We start from the raw sequence: 26,535 nt of genomic DNA, 5'->3' as shown, positions 1-26,535 counted from the left end.
AATAGATTTGGCAGTATAGCAGACCCCATGGCCAGCTTAATCCCTCCAAAATCAACAAAAATACCTGTCTGCTCCAAGCTAAGCTTGCTACTAGCTATTACTGATAGCTAATACAGCTAACGTATTATTACTGTTACTTTTACCCACACAATGCGCTGATTTCTTCCTTCGTGTTTTGGTGTTTTCCGGCTACTTCCTGGATAGTTCTGAAATGCTTGACGGGCATAGCAACAGTAACTAAGGGGGCGGGACTTTGCGAAAGGTCAATTGGGGAGGGCAAAAAAAGTGGGGGGACCCTCCAAGAAACATGTCTCCGTGGCCGACAGGAAGAGTCGCCATGACAACGTACTATTTATTCTACAGCACTGAAGTAATACTTGGGGTAGTATTGGTCGAGGATCAATGACCACAGCACTAACACAAAAACAAGCTGTTCAAACTTTGTTGGGTAACAAAGCAGAAATACATTTTTTGGGGCAAATATCTACTTTAATTGAGTAGTTACATGTTTACTCCGATGCAAATTTCCTAATTGTGTATGTGTGTTAGAAAAGTGCGCACTTCATTACGAACGGCGGCTCTTTACCTTTCTATGTCCTCTTGCCACCCAGACGTCACCGTAAAATAAACAATGTTGGTATCTTAATCATGGCAATGTTTCAGGAAACAAAACAAGGCCACACTTTGGGCAACAAAAATATTACAAATTCAGGGAAACCTCGGAGAAGTCGCCATGTCACGAAAAGCCGCCCCTACTCTACCTCTGATTGGCTGATATTAACCCTAACCCCGCCCTCACCTAACCCTCGCCACGAGGGCAACGAATGCAACGCAAATCAGAGGCAGAGTAGGGCGGGTCTACTCGAAATGCGGATGGAGGAGAAAAAAAATCCCAATGAAAACTGACGAAATCAATGTTCTGATTGGCCGAGCAGTCTCCGTATACAACCAATGAACACCAGAACGTCAACAGCCAGTCAACGCCGTCCGAACAGTTTTTCAGTATACAGCTAGTCTAATGGTAGTAGTAGTAGTAGTAGTAGTAGTAGTAGTAGCTAGCTTAGTGGAGTCAGTTTGAAGTTTGGTGGTTAGATTTAAACCAATGAACAGACATTTTCAACGAAAAGGTTCCGGTTCATGTCTTGTCTTGAACATGGACCTACCTTTGTGTCTGAATAAAGTAAGATTTGTTGTCAATGAGGTGTGGCACGTTGGGTTTCCAAGTGAGGGGCATGCTTTTCATTTTTATTCAGAATTTTTCCCCCTCCGGTTTCCTGATCATTTAGTTCAACGCAAGTAGCAATAAAGAAAGATGCTAAAGTATTTCTGTGGTTGTATGGTCTATTGTTTGGGGGGGGGGGCCCTGCAGACATGTCTCTCCATGGCATATTGTTGAATACCACCCACTGAGCTATTATTATTACTATTGTTGTTATTATTATTTTGCAAACAACAATATCAAAATAAACATCATGTTTATCACATTGGAGTCCTGAGAACTAAACAATTTTATTGCACAAAACTTAGAATGTAACAACTTTTCAAAATGTCAACCTAAGTGCATTTTTACCCATTGTAAAAAAAAAATACTCACACAAAAAAAATGGGTAGGTAAAGGAGATATTTTATTGTATCCAGTAAACGATTAACCAAAAGCAACAGAAGGCACACATTATACAGGTGCGCAGCTGTTATAACAGTGCCACACCAGTGATCAAAGCTGGCACTCCTCTGCTCCACATTTATACCACGTTGTGATTATAGCAAAATATACTAGTACACAAATTCTATATATGAACCATCTATTGAGGAATGTTATGGGGGATGGTTATCCCACTCCCTTGGTTGGAGGTGAAATATGAGATGTGATACATTAGCGGGATAAACTTTGCGCCTTTAATAATTTCCAATGGATGCAGCCTTCACAAAAATATATTCATATATAATTTTATATACTTTCAGCCACTGAAGCTAATAAACTATACAAAAGCAGAAAAGTCATCTCGGAACATTGATTGGTACAGCTATATGTAAGAAAGTCCATGCAAGATGGTGTCATATTAACCTGTTAGCTTTACATATAGAATCAGAGGAGGACAGTGGCAGTTCCTTTGTCATAAAACAGTCATAGAAAAAAAAATTACAAGTGCCAAAAATATTAGCTTTGTAAAACGAAAGAAAAACGTACACAAAAAGCATTTCAATATACATCTTTATAGAAATACTAAAGCATCAGGAAAATACAGCTATTTTATCCCTTTCAAGCACTACAACATTACAAAAAAATACACCAATAACCTTGAAGTTGACAGTATTTGTGTATCGTGGCTTAGAGGAGAATTTTTGGTGTGAAAACAGATCCCCGAGTTCAGACATTGACAGAAAGCTGAGAACAATGGTCAGGACCTCTCCTTCTTGTTTTAATGGCTTTTGATGAAAAGCACAATTGACATGCAACTTAGCTCCTCATCTTGTTCCCTATGAAATAATTCATTATGGTCCCCAACCCATTTCCACTGCCCCTATATCAGCTTTCTCTGTATATCAAAAAGAAAAAGGTCCTCTACACAGCAGTTGTTAATTTCACCAATGTTATGCTTTTGTTACTAGCGAGGGGACCACAAAACCACTGCGATCTGACAGAGGTAAATCATGTGCCCTGCTTCTCTTGCGTGAACGTGGCATGCAGCCTAATGCTTACACCTGGAAACGTGGCGTGCGAGACTTGGGTTTGTGGCGGTTTAGCAAATTGGCCTGAGTGAACCCATTCAACCCTACCGTACAGTTCAAAGGTTGGCAACAGATGGAGCAGCACCAGATGACAGAGTGGGAGTGTCTATTTCATCCGCGGCAAATGGAGATAACAGGTGAGGAGGACAAAGACCAAGCTGGTGTGCTAAAGAGGGCGGGGAAGTGGATGGGTGAGTGTGTGTGTGGTGTGTGTGTGTGTGTGTGTGTGTGTGTGTGTGTGTGTGTGTGTGTGTTATGGTTGGAATTCACGCTAGCAAGTTCTATAGCTTGCAGCTGAGTTGATCACCTTCCCTGTCTCACACTGGGAGCCATACACTTGCCAGCACAACACACAGCTGTGCCACAGACTGAGCCAGATAAGTGCATGGTTTATTTGGATGGAAAATAGTGTTTTATCAGAGCACAGAGTTTTGTTTTTTTACTTCCCAAACTCTGTTACGTGTATGCAAGTTTTGGAGACACTCCTCCACCCACCTGACTCCAACACTGCACAGACATTTTGGGCACCTCCTGGTAAGTATGAATGAAGAACAGTCTGAGCCCCCTAGATGAGGGGATTAATAGGGGTAACTGTCGGGGAACCCCAGTCCCTGGACGCACTGCTCTCCACCATCGGCTAGATAGGCCCCCTCCTCGTCGTAGTGGGGCAGGGGCAGACCGTCCTCCTCCCCAGCTGGCAAGAAAGTGTCTGGATCCCCTTTAAGGCTGGGCCTCTGGTTGTCTGGGAAAGCCATGGAGAAGAGTGCCTCGGGGTCGCACACAAACTTGTACACATACCTCTCCCCAGCCACCTGCAGGAGTAACCAATCAGAAGACAGAAGAGAAAGGGGCAAGACGGTCACTGGGCAATCTGAGATGAAGAATGAAATAAACCAATAAAAAAAAAAAAAAAACACACACACCCCCATCTGAGAAGCAAAACTATGCATGTACTAAGGCATCATAAATATCTATGTTTGGATAAAACAAATGATGAAAGAAAGAGAATTGGAACGTGACCTGCCTTTACCTTCTGCATGATGCCCTTCTCATAGTAGTAGCGCAAAGAGCGGCTCAGTTTGTCGTAGTTCATGGCCGGCCGGTTCTTCTGCATGCCCCAACGGCGTGCCACCTGGAAATCAAAGGACAAGAGAACCGGTAAATGAACCGGAAATCTTGGAAAAAGCTTTTGTAAAATGGCGGTTACTGTCCCTACGGCGGGCCTCGTTTACCACTTCATCCATTCACGCTGTTCAGTAGCCTTAAATGTTAGGAAAGTGGTGGAATAAGAATTTATATGGTTGCATCTGCATCAGTAACTCTCGCTATTGGCTAACCTGGTTGGCCTCAAGCTGCATATTCACAATCACATTTATTTATTCCAAAAGGGGAACAATAAATAAACAAACATAGCTATTGTGAGTACTGATCGAAATGCCTAGAACAGAAATAGAAATATGTGCCTTTATGTCGATCGGATCACTACTAACCTCCTCTGGCTCGATGAGTTTGAACTCCATGTTGCGTCCTGTCCAGGCGATGAAGTGGCCGTTGGCCGGGTTGTCCAGTAAGGTGACCAGGAACTGCCACAGCTGCAGAGATCCTCGCCGCTGGTAAGGCGGGCCCTCGCGGAAGGCCGGCGCCTCCTGCTTTACCTTGCCTGGTTGGGGGACAGAAGCCAAACTCCCTTTGAGAGCACCATTTGGAAAAAAATTGTGTGACAAATGCAATGTACAATCAACCCAAAGAACAGGAGGACAAATGCAACACAATTTGCAGTGGAAAAAAGATGATTATTTAGTGTTGCAGCTGAAATATAATCACAAGTTTAGTAGTCTTTTCCAGATGCCTTAAGTATTAAATTATCTTTTTAAATCAATAAATTATCTTGTGTGAATTCTATTTACTGCACTAGCATGTATCCCCCCCGCAATTGTATACGGCCAATTACCCCACTCTTCCGAGCTGTCCTGGTCTCTGCTCCACCCCCTCTGCCGATCCAGGGAGGGCTACAGACTAACCCATGCCTCCTCTGATACATGTGGAGTCGCCAGCCGCTTCTTTTCACCTGACAGTGAGGAGTTTCGCCCGAGGGACGTAGCGTGTGGGAGGATCACGCTATTCCCCCCAGTTCCTTCTCTCTCCTGAACAGGCACCCCGATCAACCAGAGGAGGCGCTAGTGCAGCAACCAGGACACATACCCACATCCGGCTTCCCACCTGCAGACACGACCAATTGTCTGCAGGGATGCCCGACCAAGCCGGAGGTAACATGGGGATTCGAACCACCGAACCCCCTTGTTGGTAGGCAATGGAATAGACCGCTATGCTACCCGGACTCCCAACTAGCATGTATTTTTAAGCTTATTTATTGTTTTTTGACTCGTATAGTTTTACTTCAGCATTCTATACATTAGCTAAATAATGCTAGGGCAAGTACTGTGGAGGCAAAAGCCAATGGGGCACTTTTTCTGCCCCGGTGTCCTCCTGCCCGTACAAAACCAGATGAACTGTGTTTCCACAGCTAGTACGCAAGCATCCCAACATTGAAATATCTCCCAATGGAGGATATTTTGTCTTCTTCTCCATATTTTGCCATGCTATACTTGTGACTTAACCAGCCATACAGCAGCCAGTCTGACAGTGGGGCTTTACCTTCCAGTCTTTCTGGCACCACGCACGTGTCGTCATAGCACAGCCGAGGCTCTCCATCAAAAACAAAACCTGTGGTGTCAATAGAAATCAAATCTTCAGGTTGGAGACATGCTCTGAATGAACAAAATGTCTCTCAATAATAATAAAAAAAATTCACTCGCAAAGCAAGCACATGAAACCTCTCACCAGGACTCACATTTGAACTCACCATCACTGTTTTTCTGGTAGAAGGTCGATGGCCTCCCAAACGATGACTGGCAGGTTTGTACCTCTGCAAGACACAAGGGGAAGAGTCAACATTTAGAGATGTCAGACATTTACACACCAATTGTTTAGTTGGATTATTTTGCTTCCATTACACAGACACAAACACACACACGCACACACATACATACACTCACCCACTTTGGCTAGCAAAGCAACTTTAATAGGATTGACTATTACATCACTGACCTGGCCTGCAGAAAGTGGGTTAGAGAGACATGCTCAGCTAACTGCCAACTACTTCTACTCAGTAATCTGGGGACTACAGCCTGAACATAAGAACAAAATGTACACAGAAGTACACGGACCTGACTCAAAGCCAAAGTCTCTCGGCTCCTGTTTTATGGCCAGAGGATGGAAGTGGGCCAACTGGGATGGCGGAGCCATGCTGGGGGGCCCTTGCTCTGGGTAGCGTGGGTCCACCAGCTCTTGTTTGAAACCCTGAGAGGGCAGGGGGACAATGGGCTCCGAGAGGTGGCGCTGGTACAGGGGTCGGCCATCACGGGCCAGCGGTTGCTGGTGGTGGCGGCGGTGGTGGTTATTGTGGTGGGACTGGGGGGGGTAGGGCGTCCTTGCTGCGTTCTCTGGAGCGGCGAAGGGCAAGCAGGGTGCAGACATTTGCCTGTGGAACCTGTGGTGGAGGAAGGCAAGGGAGGGGTTAACATTTAGAGAGATACTGATAAAGTGGCTGCACCGAATTAATGGCATTCACCATCAATGGGAAAACCACTTTTTGTTAGAACTTGATATTCTTGGGAATTTACTTGCATCTGCTGCTTTTCTGCCTTTCTGACAATAAGCCAAGTTTCTCGCAGGGCACTGACTTTCGGGGGGGGGGGGGGTTGGAATTTTTTCCCCCTTTTTCTTCCCAATTGTACTTGGCCAATTATCCTATTTTCCAAGCCGTCCTGGTCGCTGCTCCACCCCGTCTGCCGATCCAGGGAGGGCTGCAAACTACCACATGCCTCCTCCGATACACGTGGAGTCACCAGCTGCTTCTTTTCACCTGAAAGTAAGGAGTTTCACCGGGGGGATGTAGTGCATGGGAGGATCACGCCACCCCCCCCCCCCCTGTTCCCCCTTCCCCCTGAACAGGCGCCCCAACTGACCAGAGGAGGCGCTAGTGCAACAACCAGGACACACCCATATCCAGCTTCCCACCGCAGACACGGTTAATTGTGTCTGTAGGGACGCCTGACCAAGCCGGCGGTAACACAGGGATTCGCACTGTGTTGGTAGGCAATGGAATAGACCGCTACGCTACCCGTACACTGACTTAATGCCATGTAGACTGCTTCAAGTTAATCAGGTCAGGACAAGGTCGACTCCAGCAGACTAATTCATGATGTGATATAAATGGAGCAGAGTTCAACATGCCAGTGACACATGCCGAGAACATGTATAAATAAAATGTGGCCTGTAGAATACCTGGTCCTTAATTAGACTCACCTTAAAGAAATAAATATAAAGCAACAAGAGAAAACAGAAGTTGTAATTATCTGTTCTCTTAAAACTCCTACACTCTAGATTTAACAAAATTTGAACCATTATTTTTTTTCCATGGCTATCACTTTCGCAATGTAATCTAATTTTTGATGTCATAGCAAGTCTTATTTCTTTGCATTTCACAGTAAACTTTTCCAAGCAACAGATTTTCCCAAACGGTCCCATGTCGCCATTTTTAAATTCTTTTTTTTTTTTTTTTTTACATTTTCATGACTGTGTGGGTGTCGTTCAACACAAACACCGATACTCATCAGCCTTGATATGTGGTTGCTTACTCATTCAGACTACAGCAACACCATTGTAAATACCAATCCACACAAGTCACTTAAAGCCTGAGGCATCCGGGCACATTGTTGTAACATTATGCCAGCGAATCCGCAGTTTTTCCACTCTTTCACTGCCAATTACTTGGATTACATCATCAACGTCCACCTTCAGGAGCATGTTTTTATCAGCATCATTTTAAACTAAGGTTAAAACGCAGCTGAAAATGTCATGGGTTGACGAAGACTTTTGGTGTTTTAACTCTGCTTGATTTTTTTTTATCATTAAGCATGATTTTTAACTCTCTGAAGTTATCATTGCATCCTGTGTCATGTTATGGGCTGCTAGTTATGTTTAACTGAATTAAGCATGAAAAACTAACAGGAGAGGCCTTTTAGATATATGAAATATTCAGTCAGCGGGACAAAGTAATCATTTTCATAGGACTACAGTCTGTCCCAGTCATTCCCAGAAACTGGGTCGCGAGGAGATTTTATTTGGGTCTCCAAAGAAATTTGTAGAATTTCTTCCAGTCTTTTTTTTTCAGGAATCATAGCTGCAGTACACATTTCAGCCACACGAGGGAGGTCGTGGGTATTTTTACCACACACGGTTTCCGCCGTAATAATTTACCCAATTAGGCCTAAAAAGATAGTAATATTCAGGATAAGTAAATAGCACATAATGAGCCTAATGGGATTTGACGTGGAACAGACCTGACGTGGTTAATGAACTGATCGTTGACCATTCAAATTGATTGATTATCTGTTTGGTATCAATAGCTGTACTTAAACACAAGCCTACTTGTGATAACAGGCATGAGCATCTGAAAAAACTCAACAAGAAGCATGTCGACGATAGTGCTGAATGTTCGTGTTGTTCTGATAATTGTACTTATAACACTGGAAGGCTACTGTACATCCTGTTTGTTTTACTGATGAGAGGAAATAAAAACAACGAGATAGCCTGTGGTTAACGCCGCCTAAATGCACTTATTTTGTCTCATTTATAAAGTATTTAACATGCGTAAATGTTTTCAATAAGACGTGCATAAAACGAAGTTGTGATTTATCAAACATATACCTCTTCGAAATGGCACGTTTGCCTGTGGAAAATAATTTCAGGTAGTCACAGAAAGGTGAATCGATTCATCCGGACACAACATTTATTGAGAGAGAGAGATGTTTCATCACTCATCTAAGTGACCTCCTTCAGTCTCAGCTGACTGCAGGTATCCCCACCCTTATAAACAATACAGTGGCGTAACGACCGAAACCAACGATCGGTTTCATATGCAAATTGACATGACCATGAACTAGAGTTACAGTGGCCATGTGTACTAGTCACAGTGGATTGGGGAATAGTTGCAATCACAGCACTGTAAAATGGCGACAGATGTACTCGTAGCCCCCCCCCCCTATTCAGGGATGGTTGTTCCCTCATCACACAGATTGCGTCCAGTCGTTTTCAATCTACTCTGGCTATCTGTTATTTCTGGCAGCTCTCCAGAGTTCTTGATTATTACAAGGCGACAGGAATATTTCGCTGATATCTGAAGCATGACTCGGGTACACTTCATCGTCCGTGATACTACGGCTCACCTGTGTTCAGGGCTGAACGAACCACCGGGGCTGCTGACAGGGGGGCGCGGCACCGCAAAGTGCTGACTTTGGCCGGCCTGGGGCAGAACGCGCGGATGGGCGGGGCTTGGCGAGGCGGCGTGGCCGGGAGGACAGCTGTTGGGCAGCTGCTGGGCGGAGGTGGGAATCTGACTCTGTATGGCGTGCGTCCTGGCAGCGTGGGCAGAGCCACTCGGCAAGGCAGGCGCAGAGGTCGGAGTCGGCGGTTTGACCCCGCCTGCTTTGTTGTCGTAGGCACTGGCGAGAGACAAAGAGATGGAAAACAAAGTTAGCATGAAAAAAAAGCGGGAAAAGTTGTGTAGCATGTCTTGGCATATGTCAAATTAATCATGAATTTGAATTTGCCTAAAATCTGTGTTTTCAAAGTAAAGGCTGCAAAATATTCCCGGCCTTGGCTACTTGTTTGGACACACAGAGTAACCAAGGAGTAAAAAGAAAAGCCAAATACTGGTTGTTCACTTGGTGATGGAATTAAGCAGACTTGAATTTTCCTTTGGTCGACATACCTGTTGGACTTTACCATCCACCAACATGACAAATCTGGCCTATCCAACATACTTCGGCATGGGTGTGATGTGGTGTGTGTGTGTGTGTGTGTGTGTGTGTGTGTGTGTGTGTGTGTGTGTGTGTGTGTGTGTGTGTAAGTAAGGTGAAGCCCTACCTGCAGCTGTAAAGGCACTTGTCAGGGTACGGGGTGAGCCGCTGCTCCTGACTGCAGGGGGAGAGGTCTTTGGACGGACTTGGCTCCCGCTTCACTTTTTTGACCGGGGAAACATGAAACATCACTGTGGACAAAACACACACACACACACACACACACACACACACACACACACACACACACACACACACAGAGCTAAGGGCTGCAGCAGTGGTGAAGTAGGCGTCATGTATTTTTAAAGCTACAAATCCTGAACAGCGTCCATTTTCTTATTTGGCTAGCTGACACCGGTGTTGATACTGGTAACGACATGTGTGTTTGCACACCAAACCCCAGAGGACCCTTTGGAAATGAGTCATCCGTGCCATTTTGTCAGCACCCCCCCCCCCCCCCGCCGGACCAACCAGAGTTTCACTTTTTTGATATTGTTGTATCTGATGGCTGTATAAGTCTTCCATGAGCTCGGCCTGCCATTATCTCACCAGCCACGATGACCGAACTGTTCCTGATTGAGATATTTGTGGGTCAGCCTCATCTCCTGTACGCCGGAGACTGAAGGCGTCACGAAGGGCACTTGTTTGCATGTTAAAAATGAAATGAACGCCACTTTATTTGACATTCTTACAATGAAATTTGTTCTCTGCCTTTAACCCGTCCTATTGTACACAGGCAGTGGGGCCATGCAGCGCCTGGGGGACCAACTCCACTTCTTCTTTCCATTGCCTTGCTCAGGGGCACAGGCAGGAGTATTAACCCTAACATGCATGTCTTTTTGATGGTGGGAGGAAACCGGAGCGCCACGCAGACACGGGGAGAACATGCAAACTCCGCACAGAAAGGACCCGGGACGGCCCGGGGTTCGAACCCAGGACCTTCTTGCTGCGAGGCGACAGTGCCGACCGCTGGGCCGCCACCGTTAGCATGATAATCTTTAGGATTGCAACAGAAAAAAACAACAACCTACTGGTTGTTTCATCAGTTGGTTCAATACTCCCTCCATGGTGAAGGCCACATCTCTAACAACAACCTTTCTTCAAATCACAAGTGTCGACTATTCAGTTCAGCTTTCAACCTGCAAAGCGGGGTGTCGCTAACAAGAATATAGCCACGTATCCACGAGTTAGAATTCCGTATATCAAAAAAAAAAAAAAGAGCAAAGAAAAAGCGACCTCAAATTAGAAACAAATGTGCGTTGAGCTCGACACAGGATTTACTCTGGAGCCAAGTGAGCTGGAGAAGCGCCACTTTCTTCAGTTCGACCCTCATCGGCTCAGCGCGGAGCTGACACACAATACCGGTCAATGTCTCAGTGAACAATGCCATTGCTGTCTGACGGGGATTTGTAAACAGCATTATTTCCCACACTGAGGACCATTTCATCGAGGCAACCGTCAACCGGCGAGAAAACAACAGACAGCTTTGAAACGGCCTCCACGCGGGGCCAAAACATACAAGAAAGGTTTCCACACGTCCGCCCTTATCTGCAACATGAGCACTGAGAGGTTGCAGCAGGGGGGGGGGGCGGACGCAGGAAGTCAGAGGGCGTGTCCACGTTGATTTATAACAGCTCTTCCATTTCCTGTTGCCTCGTAACCGCCACCATTCAGATGGCACCGCACCGCTGCCATCTTGTTTGATTCTGGCGCGTACTGTACATCGTCGTGAAAACGAAGGAGTAAAAACACGGCGGTCACGCACATCCAAGCACTCGGCACGGTCCAGCTCTTCTGGAGATAGAACAGGGTTAGGTGCCTTGCTCAAGGACATTTCATCGGGACGAAACTTGCTGACAAAGGCGTTTAAATGGAGCTTCTCTGGTTGGAGTACAGTCTCCATGTCCACTACAACACCCTACTGCCACACAACAGTTGCAGAGTTGCATGCCTTGCTTGATGGCACCTTGGCAGCACTTGATCATTTGCACACAAAAAAAAAAAGATGTTGGGGAAACTGCAGAACAGACCCCCCCCCCTTTTCTCTCCAATTGTACTTGGCCAATTACCCCACTCTTCCGAGCCTTCCCGGTCACTGCTCCACCCCCTCTGCTGATCCGGGGAGGGCTGCAGACCACCACATGCCTCCTCCGATACATGTGGAGTCGCCAGCTGCTTCTTTTCACCTGACAGTGAGGAGCTTCACCAGGCGGACGTAGCACGTGGGAGAATCATGCTATTCCCCCCCGATTCCCCCTCCCTCATGAACAGGTGCCCCAACCGAACAGAGGAGGCGCTAGCGCAGTGATCAGGACACATACCCACATCCAACTTCCCACGCGCAGACACAGCCAGTTGTGTCTGTAGGGATGCTCGACCAAGCCGGAGGAAACACGGGGCTTCGAACTGGCGATCCCCGTGTTGGTAGGCAACGGAAGAAACTGCAGAACAGATTGATGGTGTCCCCAGTAACTGGAAGGCAGTGTATCTCATAATCCTTTTTCCCAAACCCAAATCTTATCATCATCACAAGTGTCTTCCAAGGATTAAACTGTGAGGAAGACCAGACCATCAACAGCCACATTCACATCCGCTCAAAGGCAAGGGAGCCGCAGCCACTTTAGTCTATCTGCTGCATCGACGGGACACCGAAGAGCATACCGGCGGAGCTCATCTCGGAAGTTTATTGGACATGGCGAGAGAAACTCAGGAATGCAGGACTCGGAGGAATTTTGGAAGCAGTCAGTTGTTGAGGGAAGGGAAAGCTCTGGTCATTCACACCCCGAGCTCAACTCGAATTAATATTTCAAGCCAGCAACCATCTTGGTCACCAGCCTGCTTACTTTTGCATCTAGTGGGACTCTGCTTAAAGGCATTTACATGTTAAACATTGCTCTTATAGGAGGTGCACTGCAGTGACGCAAATCTATTATCATGAATCTACTGAATATAAAGGGAAGATCAACCTGAGTGGTTGGCTCAAAAATAATAATAATTTTAAAAAAACCAGTAGTTGTAAATGCAGTAAAATATACATTATGAAAGTAGAGTTAAGACGGTTGACTTGACTCAGACCCAGACAACCAGAGGAGGGATGATGCTAAGGGATCACAATGGAAATACCAATCTGTTTGTGTCTGGTCTCCCAGGTGCTTGCATGACCTACTTGCCATATTTCAACTTTCAAATGAATACTAAGAGATAACGTTTTGTTCACATAAGGAGTGGAAATGCCTTTGGGAGGAGCCTTGCTGCTTTAACTGCTTCCTCTCAGTCCAGAGCTTCAAGGACTGAAGAAAAGGGGACGGTCCATGAGAGTGACTAGCCCCGTGCCAGCCAACCACACACACACATGCACACACGCGCACACACACACACACACACAGTCTTCAACACCCATTGGAGGATGCTTCCAGTGGTAAAGTGCTATTACACCAGCCAAAACACTGCCACGCAAGCTAGATTGCACCTGGCTCATGTTACTAGGAAGCTCCATCGTGCACCATGTAGCACTTCGACCTCAAGAGACATGTCAGGCATTCTCTGAGGTAAAAAGCCTGCAGCAAGGGGGGGGGGGGACAGACAGACACATAGAGAGAGAGACAGACAGAGAGAGCTAGCTAGCACACGCAAGAGAGAAAGAGACAGACAGAGAGAGACAGACAGACAGACAGACAGACAGACAGACAGACAGACAGAGAGGGAGCTAGCTAGTGCGAGAGAGAGAGACGGGGAGACAGACAGACCGAGCTAGCTAGCGAGAAAGAGAGAGAGAGAGAGACAAAGCCAACAGTGTTTGGTTGGTGTGGAGTGGCTCTGGGTGTAACTGAACTGAACAACAACAACACTTTCTCCTGCGGTCGCTCAACAACTGGCTTGAATTACCTCTCCAAATGGATTGGGGCAGTTTTCTGTAATTGATTGATGTCGTCTAATGGCCATAAAGCCGAGGGAACTGGTCCAAAACAAACCCCAGCAAACCCGAACCACCCGTGCTGAAACCTAACTGACACACCAAATCAAGTCTTCACAGACTTTCCATTTAGGGGCTCTCTCCTGATTCACTCACCATATGAAAAAAAAAAAAACACCTATTCAAACATGCCTTTGCAGGCCTTTCCAACTTTATTACCTTTCTTTCACTCCTAATACCTTGTGTCTTTTATAGGTTTTATGTTTCTTATTACTCCATGTCCATTGCCTTTGCATGTTTTTGCCTTGTTCTTTTCATTCCTATGAGGCATTTTTAGGTACCCTGAAATGCTGCAGTATCAAAATAGATCCCCCCCCGCCCCCACATTGGCTAAGTAGGTGTCTTGTGGAAACCAAAGGCATAAATAAACAATGCATGTTATTATGCATGATGACTCCCCCCCATCACCCCCTCCCCGATAAATAATACAGGACATGTTGGTACTTACGGCTCTCAGACTGGAAATCTGGGACAAACTGCTCATCATCGGGTACCTGGGCTGTAGGGGAGGGAAGGAGGAGGAGGAGATCAAAAAAGAGCCCTCAGGTGAAAACCGGCCCCCGCCTTTATATGAGTTCACAGGCTTTGTCTCGTGTATTTGCAAGGCTCACCTTCTGCGATCCATATTTCCTGAAGCTGGCTGAGGTCTTGAAAGAGTTCTGAAAATCAAATCAAATTCACGATGTCACATTTACGACAACTGTAAGCCACAGGGGCTTATCATAAAAATAAAGATAAAAAAAGGTACAACAACAGATTTAGGTGGTGTGTGCAACTATGCATGTGCTGGTTTGTTGGAATACACCTGCACTAAATGCTGCCTATGTTTCTCAGCTACACAAAGACCGATAAGGGAGCCTTTGAGCTTTTCTGTTGCAGAAATGGTGAAACCTGTTTAAATGTCAGACAACACATTTTTCTGTTATATTGCTGTATTTGAAGGACTGGCATCCGATTGTGACTCCACCTTCAGTGTCCTGTGCCAGCTCTGCATCCACGAACTTCCTCTTCCTATCGCTAAGTGGTCTGATCCCATGTGGTTCCTCCACATGCGATTTCTGGAATCACAAAAAATAAAATAAAAATTAGTCAGCCAGGCAGCATAGAAACGATGCTGATCGGTTTCAAACTCGGGCACGCTCTCATGCACATGTGGAATAACACATTATAACCAGTAATGCGATCTTCAAGATCCCCTTCAACCCTTATCTAAATTTATGAGAGGAGATTACCGCTCTGCCCCCCTCCCCCATTCTAGGGGCTTCTCCTTCGATCCATGACGTAAACCACAATACTGTCAAATCAAACAGGGGCATCTTTTTAATACTCACACTGGCTGGGACCAGGAAGGGGACCTGCTGGTCATAAAAGCCGTCCATGTTGCAGGACTCCTTGTTCTCCCTGTGATATGGCAGACGTGGGAGAAAAAGGGGGGGGTCAAAGGTCAAACAAGGGGAGATCGCTCTTTATGCACATTACACACACACATACATAAACACACACACACACACACACACACACACACACACACACACACACACCTGTTGGCGCTGCAAGGCGGACCCACCCCACCCCACCCCCATCATCAAGATCTAGTTGCCTGTCACTTGAGATCACCACGGAAAAATAGGTCCGAGTCTGTTGTCTTACCACTACTGTCCTTTCATCTGTGTCGGCCTGTTTGTGTTGGTTTAACCTCCGCGGTGCTCTGCGAGTGTTTACGGTGGCTCGGCGTGTGCTGAGGCCCTTATGTAACATCCCATAAAGGTAGCTTTCAGGATTTGGAGGAATATGGGTTACACGGGGGGGGGGGGGGGAGTGAGCCTCTAAAGAAGCTTTCACTAAGGTTATCCAATGTTACAACCGACCTTATCATGACTATCACGCTAAACTCAGATTAGTCACATTAATAGAGGATAGGGGAGAGAGAGAGAGAGAGAGAGAGAGAGAGAGAGAGAGAGAGAGAGAGAGAGAGAGAGAGAGAGAGAGAGAGAGAGAGAGAGAGATTCACAAACCATTTGTCTACACTGGTACAATTAAGGGATAAAGATGTGATATGCAGCTGCCCCATTAATAAAAGCCCAACACGCTGCAGCACGTTTGGCTGTTGACTCTGACACGCCATCCTCCCTTTTCAACCACATTTTACAGTTTGGATTTACACGGAGGTTTATATCAATACATGCAACCAAAAGGGAATATGTGATACAGCTTTAATGCCTTGACGTTAACTGCGCAACTATGGTGTGTGTGCAGCTGCTATCCTCTAGGCTCACTTTGAAGCAAAAATAAAAAATAAGAGAAATTAAAAAAAAAAAAGACGTAACAAACATAGAGGGGGGGTGGGGAGGAAACGCTGGGTGATTATATTTTACGAAAAGTTTCCAAACTGTACACAACCACCCACTCGTTAACCGGGCCTCCCCCAAGAGGCCCTTGTTTTTCTCAATGAAGCGAAACCCGATCCCTCGGCCGTGCGCACCGAGGGGGAAGGAGGAGGAGGAGAAGGGGGGGGGAATGGAGGAGGGGGGGGTCATTCATAAATTTTTCCTGTCATCGCGGAGAAAGAATCGAGACGGCGTGCGAGCGACGGCCAAACTTCCTCGCAAAAGCAACGCCGCTCGTCAAAAGCGGCCCAAACACACGCATCTCACGCACGAAATGGACGCCCCCGGAGGGTCCCGCTGCGATGCGGCGTTTTTCGTTGCCATAAAATGGCGATCTCCAGTCTGCTCATCTCGTCTGCGACGCGCAGCGGCGACAGGCAAAACCACGGCGGGTCGGACCATCGCTTGGTACACATACACACACACACACACACACACACACACACACTCACGGATCAAAAGAGGAGGGTTAGCGGGGGTGTGTGTGTGGGGGGGGGGAGGAAAAGGGTGAAAACGCATACGCCTAAGCGTCCATGAAGAGATAGGGGTATTAGTGCAGAACTTACGCTGGGAAAGTGAAGGTTTAAACCGGTGGCGGAACGAAATATCCACGTAGCAGCGTCGCTTGTCTCGCTCCACATTCCCTGCAGTGATCCTCGCGCAAAACTTGACTGTGTGGGTTTTTTTTTTTCTCAATGGGAGCGCTCCGGCCGTCCGCTTTACCCCCGAAGGGCAGCGACTCCCCCCTGCTACCCTCCCATTGGTCGCGGCGGAGCGCCACTCAAGCGGCTGACCAATCCCCTTTAAGACCCGCCCCCCCACCTAGCAGCCCCGCCTTTGTTTTTTCGTTTTTTTTTTATGAATGGCTGCGTTTCATTCATGTCCGCTGGGCGCTTTCCAACAGGGCTCAAACGCGCAGCCTATGGCCGATGTGAGCCAGCCTTATATAATTCGTTAAGTAGAGCTCAGTTTCTTGCCATCGCGGAGTTGATTTAACCCGACTAAAGTCATTCTATCAGTTTTATTCGTTTGCACAGTAGCTTTTCTTTATGCTATTTAGTCAAAGTAAGTTATTTATTGCTGTGTTTTTGTGTCTCTATACTTCTTCTGCACATTTTTTCCTCTCTCTGCATCTCCCAGTTTATGCACACGACATACACACTTCTGCTTTTTACGACTCAAGGTGCTCATATTTTTTCCTCAATCCCCACTGAAGTGGTGGACTGGTCTGGTATCATCACTCTAGCAGCAGCCTGGCTCTTTTCCATGTGACACAAAACGTACATTAATGATTAATGAAGTATACTGTCATAACCACCACTGTGATTAAGTTTGACATCTAGCTTAGCACTGTGCATAACTCTCTATTTAGTTTTGTTTCCAGGTGTCCGTGTGGACCTCGCCTTTGTTTCATGTATGCATGGCTTAACTGGTTGCAGCTCAAATCTAGAAGGCAATGTCACTGGGTTCAGCTCATCTTCAAATGTGTTTACTTTAATTTTCCTTCCTACTTGAAACAGTTTTTGGGGTCTGTGTAGCTCTTCATGTCCACTCAGACATGTGTAACATCCCCCTTTTTTTTTTTTTTGGTCGAAGAAGCCGGACGCAGGCCGTTCCAATACAAAGCTCCATCTGAATGGAATAATCTTCCTCTCATTCCGAGATCTATTAACCCTCTCCGCTTCTTCAGCTCATCTGTATTTTCTCATCTTAAAACCACTTCAGTTGCTCTTTATGTTGATGTAACTGGTTTAGTACCTCAAGGTGCTGTCCTTCAACAACTTCCTCCAATTACATTAAAGGATATAATCTTTTTCTCATATGAGTGACATTGCTGTATAAATGTTTGCTGGGAGCTGCCTCGCCACACACTTTGTGTGTCGTGACCGGTCCACACGTGGTGTGTACAGTGTGTATGTTTTATCTCAGTCACAGAGGGAGCCACGGCAATGAAATGGGCCGCTTGTGTGAGAGAGTGCCTCTCATCTCTTGCATCCATTATTCATTTGATAGATTGTCAATGGGTCTGTGCTCTCTGGAGTACCCTCTCTGCTGCTGTCATTATGAGCACTCTGGTATCTGCAGAAGTGCATTGTGGGTATTGATAAGTGTGCCTACCTTTGCTGGGTGTGTATGGCGTGGTGGCTGGGGATGAAAAATGAGGAGTAAATGTGTCAAGGTTCTCAAAAATACAATTTCCTGCAATTTTCATATATTATATAAAACAAAGATGAAATAGTTGTAATTGTCTTGGGTGAGTTTAGTCACGTGTCCACTGGAATATCAGGGGAATATTCGTTACATGACAACTGTTGGTTTTAGTTTACTCAGATCAATGGCAGATGGAAGTAAAAATTACCATTAGTACTAACAGATATGAATGAATTTGACTGTATCAGATGCTGCGCCACAGCTGATCAACATAGAGCAGGAAACAATGGAAATAATCAAAAACAATGATGTTGGGGGAGGAGGGGGTGTGTGTGACCTGATCATATCTGAATATGGGGGGGGGGTTGTCTCTCCTGATGTGTATTATGGTCACTGCCAGGCTTACCCACTGAAATGGCTGAGCCCCCGAAAAGGTACAGTGAATGGGGACCCCGGGGACCCCCCCACCCCCACCCCAAATCTGCTTTACTCATATCAATGCATGCACGTGCTCTCTCTCTCTCCTACTAAACACATACATGTAAACTGAGGGAGACTTGCTCAGTAACAGGGGCTGCATAGGCACACACACACGCACACACGCGCACACACGCGCACACGCGCACACGCGCGCACACGCACACACACACACACACACACACACACACACACACACACACACACACACACACACACACCGTAATATAACTCTTTGACACACTTAAACACGTCATGGTCAACAAAGTTTTGCTACACTTACGCCACACATTTCTTAGTAGAAAATGCAATTTCTTACCTTCTGGCTTTGTTTTTGCCTCTTATACAGCCATCTTCCTTGTCTTACTGGATGCAAAGTCCTTTATAATGTCCATCTGTTTAGCCAGTTCACACTCAATGGCAAGCATTGCCATTATCATTGCCTATATTTAGGATGGACATGATTGTTGCTGGCGTCCATGGCCCCCCCCTAGTGGCTGGGTCCCTGAGAGCTTTCCCCTTTTCCCCCCCTTACGGGTGGCCCTGACTAGTTAGTGCCTTGGGCTGATTAAGGATGGAAAGGTCACAGTATATCTATCTTCCATCAGCCACATCTATTTTACTAAAACTACGTCATCACATATTGATGTTCTTCGTATATGTGTAACAAGGCTTCAATTGGGTTTCACACTCTTCGGACAAGGTTGGGTTGATTCTCGCTTCCTCTCTGCAGCCTGTGCCGGTGTCAGTCTGTGACATCCCATGCAGAATAGCAGGTGCGGATTTAGGACCACGCACGGCCCAGCGCCACATTCCCACTGTCCGACCTTGGAAAACGCCACGGACCTTTTGAAGTTGCCGGTGCGGCTTCCTAATCCGCCTCAACCACCCCTTCTCTGACTGGAGCCAAAAAACCCAAACAGACACTTGTACAGTTCTGTAAGGGTTCTCGCGGCTCTTTGATAGTATTTACCCTGCATTATGACACATGACTGCTCCAAAGACCATTCATCTCAGCCGGCCACAGACGGGAGGGGAAGGGGAACGGGGGGGTACCGTAGCTTGTTTTTATCCATCTTTAATTCCCCTTTGAACTCGTTCCACTCCATTTCCAGTTGTTTTTTTCAGAGAGGGCACAAAGTGCGTCAGCTCTTGTGTTGCGTACTGTTGTGCTTTTTGATATGAGGCATGGTAGCACTAGACAGATTTTTATTACAAGCACTTTTTTTTAATTGGAAATGGACGAGTCGGCATGTTACCTCACAGCAAGAGGGTCCCAGTTTTTACCTCAGGCTTCCTGTGTGAAGGTTGCATGTTTCCTCCCGGTTTGCGCGGGTTTCCTGGGAGTGCTCTGGTCTCTTCTCATGGTCCACAGAAATGTATGGTAAGTCTCTGTTTTCTTCCCAGTGGCTGCTGGTACAGACTCCATTCCCCTCAACCTTGAATTGGAATAAGCAGATATAGAGTATGAATGAATGAATGAATGAATGAATGAATGAATGAATGAATGAATGAATGATAAGTAAGCTCACAAACAATGAATCCGCAAAATGTAAACCCATCAAGCAGGTATAGATTATATCCCTATGTGACAATATGGACTCAATCATACTGGCAACAATCTACAGACAAAACTAAACTCACTCTTATTGCATACAGTACTAAAAATAGACAGCGTATGGGCCCACACACTACTCAGTTCTGCATGGACACAGGGCCAACTGCATGCTCGTGTGCGTTTATGTGTGCATGTCTGCACAGGTGCATGCATGCGGCGGTCTAGTTGAGGGCGTGTCTGCACCAAGCACGGCTGCCAAGTCCTGACAGGCCACGCAGGAGCTTTGAATCAGCCATTAGCCATGTGCATGGAAGTATCAATGGGACGCTCGCCACTGTCAACTGGGGTAAATGGGGTTCAGTAAGCATTTTAAAAAAGCTTACGATAAATTCACAACAAACGCTAATTCAATTGTAACGCTGCAGTTTGACATCATAAAACATCCCTCACCTCCATTCTTTTCCTTTTGTGGCTACATCTAAAACTTTTTGGCCTGTTAACTTATGTAGAAATACAAATCCCCTCATACCCACCCTCATAAGAGAATGCTCTTGTGAGGCTGGGTTGATGCAAAATATGATTGATGATGTGTCATAATCACATGTCAGGATATAGTTTGAGTGTGTCGTGTGCTGTAGCTTCACTTGGCCATATGCTAATGCTGAAAATAAGCTATCTAGAGAAACATATTAAAACTCAAAGAAGAACGACAGTTAAACAACAAAGTACTCCAGACCGGTGCTGTTGCATGGATCGAATTAAGGAGGAGAAGGCAGCTGTGTTAAAAAGCAAGCCGAGGAACATGTTTTGCATTTGTATATCAGCTGGAATGGAACAGAGGGAAAAAAACTGGGCATCAAGACGCTTCTAAAAATAAATCAGAAATCAGGAACACTTTTTTTAATTTCACTTCATGTACTTGCATACATGAAGTGAACCAAAATACCGTTTCCCCCAGCCCACAGCAGTGCAACACAGACAAAAACACATCCAAAAACTACAAGAACACACGTATCCAAACTAGAACATGTAGTATATCCAAACTAAGCAAAAAAAAAAAAAAAAAAGAAGAAGCAAAATCACTGTCCAGGAGAACGAATGCCAGCCAGGATGACTGTCCCAACTGCCGGTTTGCATGGGCTAGCTGTTAGCTTAGCCTGCCCCGCCTCCGCGTCCTGTCAGACCGCCCTCGGTGTTTCCTCTTCGGGCGCAGTTCCAGGCAGAGGCCTGCTGCAGACCAAACTCCCCCAGCTGATCCAACGCCAGCTCTCCCAGCCAGGCACCCTCAACACATCTCCCCACACTCCACACGAAGACACCAAAAACACAGTCAATGCGAGACCAGGTCGCTGCCAGACCGCCCTCGGTGTTATCGGAACTGCCGGTCTGCATGGGCTAGCAGTTAGCTTAGCCTGCCCCGCCTCCGCGTCCTGTCAGACCGCCCTTGGTGTTTCCTCTTCGGGTGCAGTTCCAGGCAGGGCCCTGGTCCCTGGGCCCACAGGGCGCAGCAGACCAAGCTCTCCCAGCTGATCCAATGCCAGCTCTCCCAGCTGATCCAACGCCAGCTCTCCCAGCCATCAAACGAAGACACAAACTTAGATGCAGATTTGGACTAAGACACTGCATGGATGGTACTGGGTGAGGCCGCCATCTTCCCATTATTTTTATAAATAAACTGGCATTACCTCGAAAACTGAACAAGGAGCACGTGGACCTTGAAAAATTCAAAGTAGGTCTGGCCACTTAAATTTATTTCCACAGACTGTGGTGTAGATGTCCTTATCTGCAGCCTAAGGGACCAGCATTATGGTGTGGTGAACCTTCCTCATCAAGTCCTCCCACAATACTGCTGTTCACATTTCTCTGCTGCAGCACATGGAGTGTTTGAATAATCAGGCCGGTGCACACAGTAGCTAATAATAGCTCAATTTGCTTTTGTTACTGTGACAAGGCTCTGAAGGAAGGACGCAGGGTGCAAGGCGCGTTCTGGCCGCGGAGCATTATTTATTCAACACGGCACTGCAAACAAAAAAGCAAGTCCTGCACAAAGTTCAATCTTCTCTTCTCATGATCGTTGGCAAAAGTTCACCGACAGTCCAGAGAGTCTCTCAGACTACTGAAATCCACACATGAGCTGCATCCAATCTGTTCATACCACACACTAGTTGTCTGCAAATTGTAGTCTGCACAATGTTAGTTTGCAAACTCAATATGCAACAAGATTTGCATTCGTACTACATCGATAAAAATATTAAGTATGGAGCACATGGTCACTAAACGACCACAATCCCATAATGTTGTATCCATGGAGGATTTTCCAAAGCAATAGGACAACAAAGTAGGGGGGAAAATACGTTTTTGGGGTTTTTTGGGGGGGCTCCCCCCTTTTTTCTTCCCAATTGTATTCAGCCAATTGCCCCTATCTTCCAAGCCGCCCCTCTGCCAATCTGAGGAGGGTTGCAGACTACCACATGCCTCCTCCGATACATGTGGAGTCCGCCAGCCGCTTCTTTTCACCTGGCAGTGAGGAGTTTCGCCAGGGGGGCTTAGTGCACACCGGAGGATCACGCTATTCCCCCCAGTTCCCCATACCCCCCGAACAGGCACCCCGATTGACCAGAGGAGGCGCTAGTGCAGCGACCAGGACACATACCCACATCCGGCTTCCCCCCCGCAGACACGGCCAATTGTGTCTGTAGGGACGACCGACCAAGCCTGAGGTGATACAGTGATCCAAACCGGAGATCCCCGTGTTGATAGGCAACGGAATAGACCGCCACGCTACCCAGATGCCCTGAAAAATGTTTTAAGCATAAATAAAGTGCCCTGTGTGGCCTGGCGGCCTGACCAGGGTGTTTCCCTGCCTGCTGCCCAATAACTGCTGGGATAGGCTCCAGCATCCCCACAACCCTGAGAGCAGGATAAGCGGTTTGGATAATGGATGGATGGTGAAGTGCCATGGTTCAACTGAAACAGACAAAACGAAAGCGCCAGAGTTCTTCTTCTGGTGGTCACTTTCACTTGGATGTGAGTCCCCCAAATGTAATGTAGACAATACCCAATGCACACTGGATAATACATACTGAATAGAATACCCAAATAGTATCCAGCATATAATATGTGCCTCACTGTCCGCATAAGCGACTCCTGATTCTTCCTGCCTCCAACCTAATACCCAAACCACACCTGATGAGCCACAATTATGTTTTTAGACAGTTAAAAAAAGAGGCCTTTTGACTGCTGAACTAGGATCAATAAAAACCAGATCAATTTGGCCATCTCTTTTAAGGAAAGAGCAGCATCGTCAGTTTTACTCAAGAACCAACTCCCTTGACATTAAGTATCAAGGCACCCTCGAGAAAGACATTTAAACCCTAACCAGTACCCTGATGGCTCCAATGGAGGCACCAAGTGATCAGTAGTTGCTGAGTTGGTGTGGAGAGAATTTGTGTATAAATGTGTTAGCATAGCTGAAAAAGAGAAAGCATGTACAGTCACCTCTCTGTAACTACATACAAGATATTGAAGTCCTGTACAGTGTGCGCGTGTGCTTGTGTGTGTTTTGAGTCTTTACTATCCGTCTCATCTGGACAACTGTTAATGTCACCATGGATTGAGAAGAAGGGGTAGAGCCCAATGAAAGCAACATATTAATTAGTCAGTTTTCCTCGGCTCGACAGTTTTTATCCGAAACACACAATTCTTCCCCAGAATACGAGAACAAAATCCAAACAAGACAACTTTGCTGCACTCTGAGATAGGTGCCAAACCAAAACCAAGTATGTAATAGGTACTAGTGAGTGCATAATACTAAATTAGCCATGTCAGCTTTTACAAATTGGCCTTTATCTGCTGTTGACAGGAACTCAAATGATAAGATTTATGCTACCATGCATTGCATGCAAGTAAGCTGAATCCGGAATATATCTGGATGAACTTTTAAGATAGCAAGCAAACCCTTGTCTGATGTCAAAATAGACCAGCTGTCAGGGTGATGATTAAACCCACTGACCAGTGTAGGTGTGTGTGTGTGTGTGTGTGTGTGGCTGTGTCTATGTATTTGTTTGTTAATCTGTGCATGCATGTATGTGTGCACACTTACATGTGATTAAGTTATACTTTGTATGCTGTTGTGTATGCACAGGTGCGTCCATGTTCATGTTCCCATCATTTGTTTCTCCCGTTAACCCGAATCCCCCTACCTCAGTGTGGTGTTGGATTATCCCCATATACTCAGATCTGTGAGGGTTCTATGGGGTTGCCGGGCAAATAATGACCTCAGTGGACAGAGACCTCAGTGTACGATCGTGTCATCTGGGTCATCTGGGCAAATGGATTTTGTGCATACCAGTGTGGCTGCACGACTGAATGGCGGAGAAGCTGATGAACTCACAAACGAACGACAAAGATGTTAAAATGCAAAAGATTATTCAGCTGATGGCTTCAGACACTAATGTAATCGGATCGGTCCGTGTCATGTCTTTTTTTCTTCTTTTCAGACAGAATAGTTATTTGAGCATCTGTAAACCAATTGTGGGCCTGTTAGCTCTTCAGCTGTCAATGCTGGACGTTCCCTTATGTGTCTTGATGCATGCTCAATAATCCAGGTAAGATAATCAAAGAACGTTGAATCAGCTTATCTGGATACGTATACGTTTCATCGCTCATCTAAGTGACCTCTTCAGTCTAAACTGACTGCAGGTCTCCCTACCCCCATCAACAATACAGATGCATAACGACCGAAACCAACGACCAGTTTCATATGCAAATATGGGTTGACCGCTAACTAGAGTTTAAATGGCCATGTGTGCTATTCACAGAGGATTGGGGAATAGTTGCAGCAATCACAGCACTGTAAGATAGTGACAGATGTACTCTTACCCCCCCCCCCCCCCGCGGTTCAGGGATGGTCGTTCCCTCTTCACATAGATGGCCTCTTTGTGAACGGGGAGTCACAGAGGTTCATCTCTAGCAGGTCAGTAGCCGCAGAGCTGCCAACAGTTAGGTAATGAACGGCTAACCTATTTCTGCCTGCTTGCAGTGAAACCAGGACCCGGAAATGTGACACATTACTTGCCCCAAAGGCACAGAGGAGCCCTGAAAAGGACCTGTCATATCGGATTGTCTCAGAGACTGTTTCGCGGTGGCCTGTTTTTCCTTTTATTGCCCCCCCCCCCTCGTGGTGCTTGTTATAAAGTGCCACTCCGTCTCATCCGTTCATCCCTCCATCATTCCACCACGCCAGAGCCTGCCACAGCACATTACATGTTTCCAGATAGTTAGCAGAACACCCCTCTGGCTTCTACTCGGAAAGGTTTTTATTCGGACATCCATGACAGTCACGTTTGGAAGTGCAGGACACCAAATAGCTGGCAACGCAGATAAGCGATTCCCCCATCCGCTTGCAATGTCACAAACCGGAGGATCGTCTGGCTGATAAATTGTAATCGTCTAATTGCGGTTCCAAATCCGGTTCAGGGTGACGGCAAGTCTTCAGGTTTATCACAGAACCACGAACGAAGGACTATAACTGGGAAACCTGCAAGTGTCCCATTGAGATATGAGACAGCGAACAACTTCCGGTTCCTTCCGCGGCCATTTCATGTGTCACACAGCTTTCGTATAATGGATGACAAGGTCTCGAGAAATCAGCCTGCGCGTTCTGGGCGATGACTACACTCTATCCGAAACAAAGTTCACCGGAAACGCTTTCAAAGCTGAAGGCGTAGTCTTAAAGCCCTCCCCGACAGCGAACAACTTCCGGTTCCTTCCGCGGCCATTTCATGTGTAACACAGCTTTCGTATAATGGATGACAAGAGTCTCGAGAAATCAGCCTGCGCGTTCTGGGCGATGACTACACTCTATCCGAAACAAAGTTCACCGGAAACGCTTTCAAAGCTGAAGGCGTAGTCTTAAAGCCCCCCCCCCCCGACAGCTAACAACTTCCGGTTCCTTCCGCGGCCATTTCATGTGTCACACAGCTTTCGTATAATGGATGACAAGAGTCTCGAGAAATCAGCCTGCGCGTTCTGGGCGATGACGTCACTCGATTCGAAACAGAGTTCACCGGAAACGCTTCCAAAGCTGAAGGCGTAGTCTTAAAGCCCCCCCCCCCGACAGCGAACAACTTCCGGTTCCTTCCGCGGCCATTTCATGTGTCACACAGCTTTCATATAATGGATGACAAGGGTCTCGAGAAATCAGCCTGCGCGTTCTGGGCGATGACTACACTCGATTCGAAACAGAGTTCACCGGAAACGCTCCCAAAGCTGAAGGCCTCGACTTAAACGGTCCCCCCACCCCTCATGTGCAGCACTGCGTGCGTACGTGCTGCT

At 46.5% G+C, this 26,535-nt stretch overlaps 1 protein-coding gene across 4 annotated transcripts; it reads right to left on the bottom strand.

Annotated features, from left to right (window-relative positions):
* Positions 1 to 2,947: 2,947 nt before the first annotated feature.
* Positions 2,948 to 16,693, bottom strand: LOC130131532 (ETS translocation variant 5-like). Of its 4 annotated transcripts, none has more exons than XM_056301250.1 (13): positions 16,580 to 16,693; positions 14,958 to 15,027; positions 14,594 to 14,684; positions 14,238 to 14,285; positions 14,075 to 14,125; positions 9,721 to 9,844; positions 9,021 to 9,296; positions 5,958 to 6,280; positions 5,582 to 5,656; positions 5,386 to 5,454; positions 4,221 to 4,390; positions 3,755 to 3,862; positions 2,948 to 3,542 (listed from the first exon to the last, which is right to left on the bottom strand). In XM_056301250.1, the coding sequence occupies exons 2-13, from the start codon at positions 15,003 to 15,005 to the stop codon at positions 3,309 to 3,311; spliced, it is 1,617 nt and encodes a 538-aa protein (XP_056157225.1). In that variant the 5' UTR covers positions 15,006 to 15,027; positions 16,580 to 16,693; the 3' UTR covers positions 2,948 to 3,308. The 4 variants fall into 4 exon arrangements, with proteins under 4 accessions (XP_056157225.1, XP_056157226.1, XP_056157227.1 ...); XM_056301251.1 differs by having other exon boundaries at positions 3,761 to 3,862; XM_056301252.1 differs by having other exon boundaries at positions 5,594 to 5,656.
* Positions 16,694 to 26,535: the final 9,842 nt, after the last annotated feature.

The sequence above is a fragment of the Lampris incognitus genome, chromosome 21 (assembly GCF_029633865.1).
Source record: "Lampris incognitus isolate fLamInc1 chromosome 21, fLamInc1.hap2, whole genome shotgun sequence".
Lineage (NCBI taxonomy): Eukaryota > Metazoa > Chordata > Actinopteri > Lampriformes > Lampridae > Lampris > Lampris incognitus.
Note: the sequence above shows the minus strand (reverse complement) of the source record. Positions and strands in the feature narration are given on the sequence as shown.